Below are 397 nucleotides of genomic sequence, written 5' to 3' on the forward strand. Positions count from 1 at the left end.
TGGACAGTACATGTACTTGACAGTAATGAGTTGATGACATGGAATATTAATACATTTTTTATTTAGAAAATTATAAAGTTGATTATTAACTCTTACTTACTAAGCATTTGCTTTCAGATTGAGTGCAGGGAATCATCATTACCTGAAGAATTCACTCCTGATTCAGAAGATGAATTTATTAAAATCAGAAATAACTGCACCATTTTTCTTGGTTATACGTCCAATATGGTGTCTTGTGGAGTCAGGGAGACAATAAGGTAAATATAGACTGTATTAAATTATTTCATTTTACTAGTGTTAAACCAGTAATCACACATGTACTCTCACACATGCAAGCATCCATCCACCCCTCCACCCAAATCCCAAAGTTGATATGAAGGATTCCTGCTGAACAAAT

The 397-nt window shown here is 33.5% G+C and overlaps 2 protein-coding genes across 2 annotated transcripts in view; both read left to right on the forward strand.

Moving 5' to 3' along the window:
• Nucleotides 1-397, forward strand: part of LOC119586308 — a 70,882-nt gene that overhangs the window by 35,149 nt on the left and 35,336 nt on the right. The gene's annotated exons all lie outside the window — the stretch shown is intronic.
• LOC119586595 (probable deoxyhypusine synthase) overlaps nt 1-397 on the forward strand; it is a gene marked incomplete at its 5' end in the record, with an annotated part of 12,819 nt that overhangs the window by 4,353 nt on the left and 8,069 nt on the right. The window contains 1 exon segment of the mRNA XM_037935345.1: nt 118-257. Coding sequence (XP_037791273.1) covers nt 118-257 — 140 coding nt within the window.

This window comes from Penaeus monodon, chromosome 21 (assembly GCF_015228065.2).
Source record: "Penaeus monodon isolate SGIC_2016 chromosome 21, NSTDA_Pmon_1, whole genome shotgun sequence".
In the NCBI taxonomy this organism is placed as follows: domain Eukaryota; kingdom Metazoa; phylum Arthropoda; class Malacostraca; order Decapoda; family Penaeidae; genus Penaeus; species Penaeus monodon.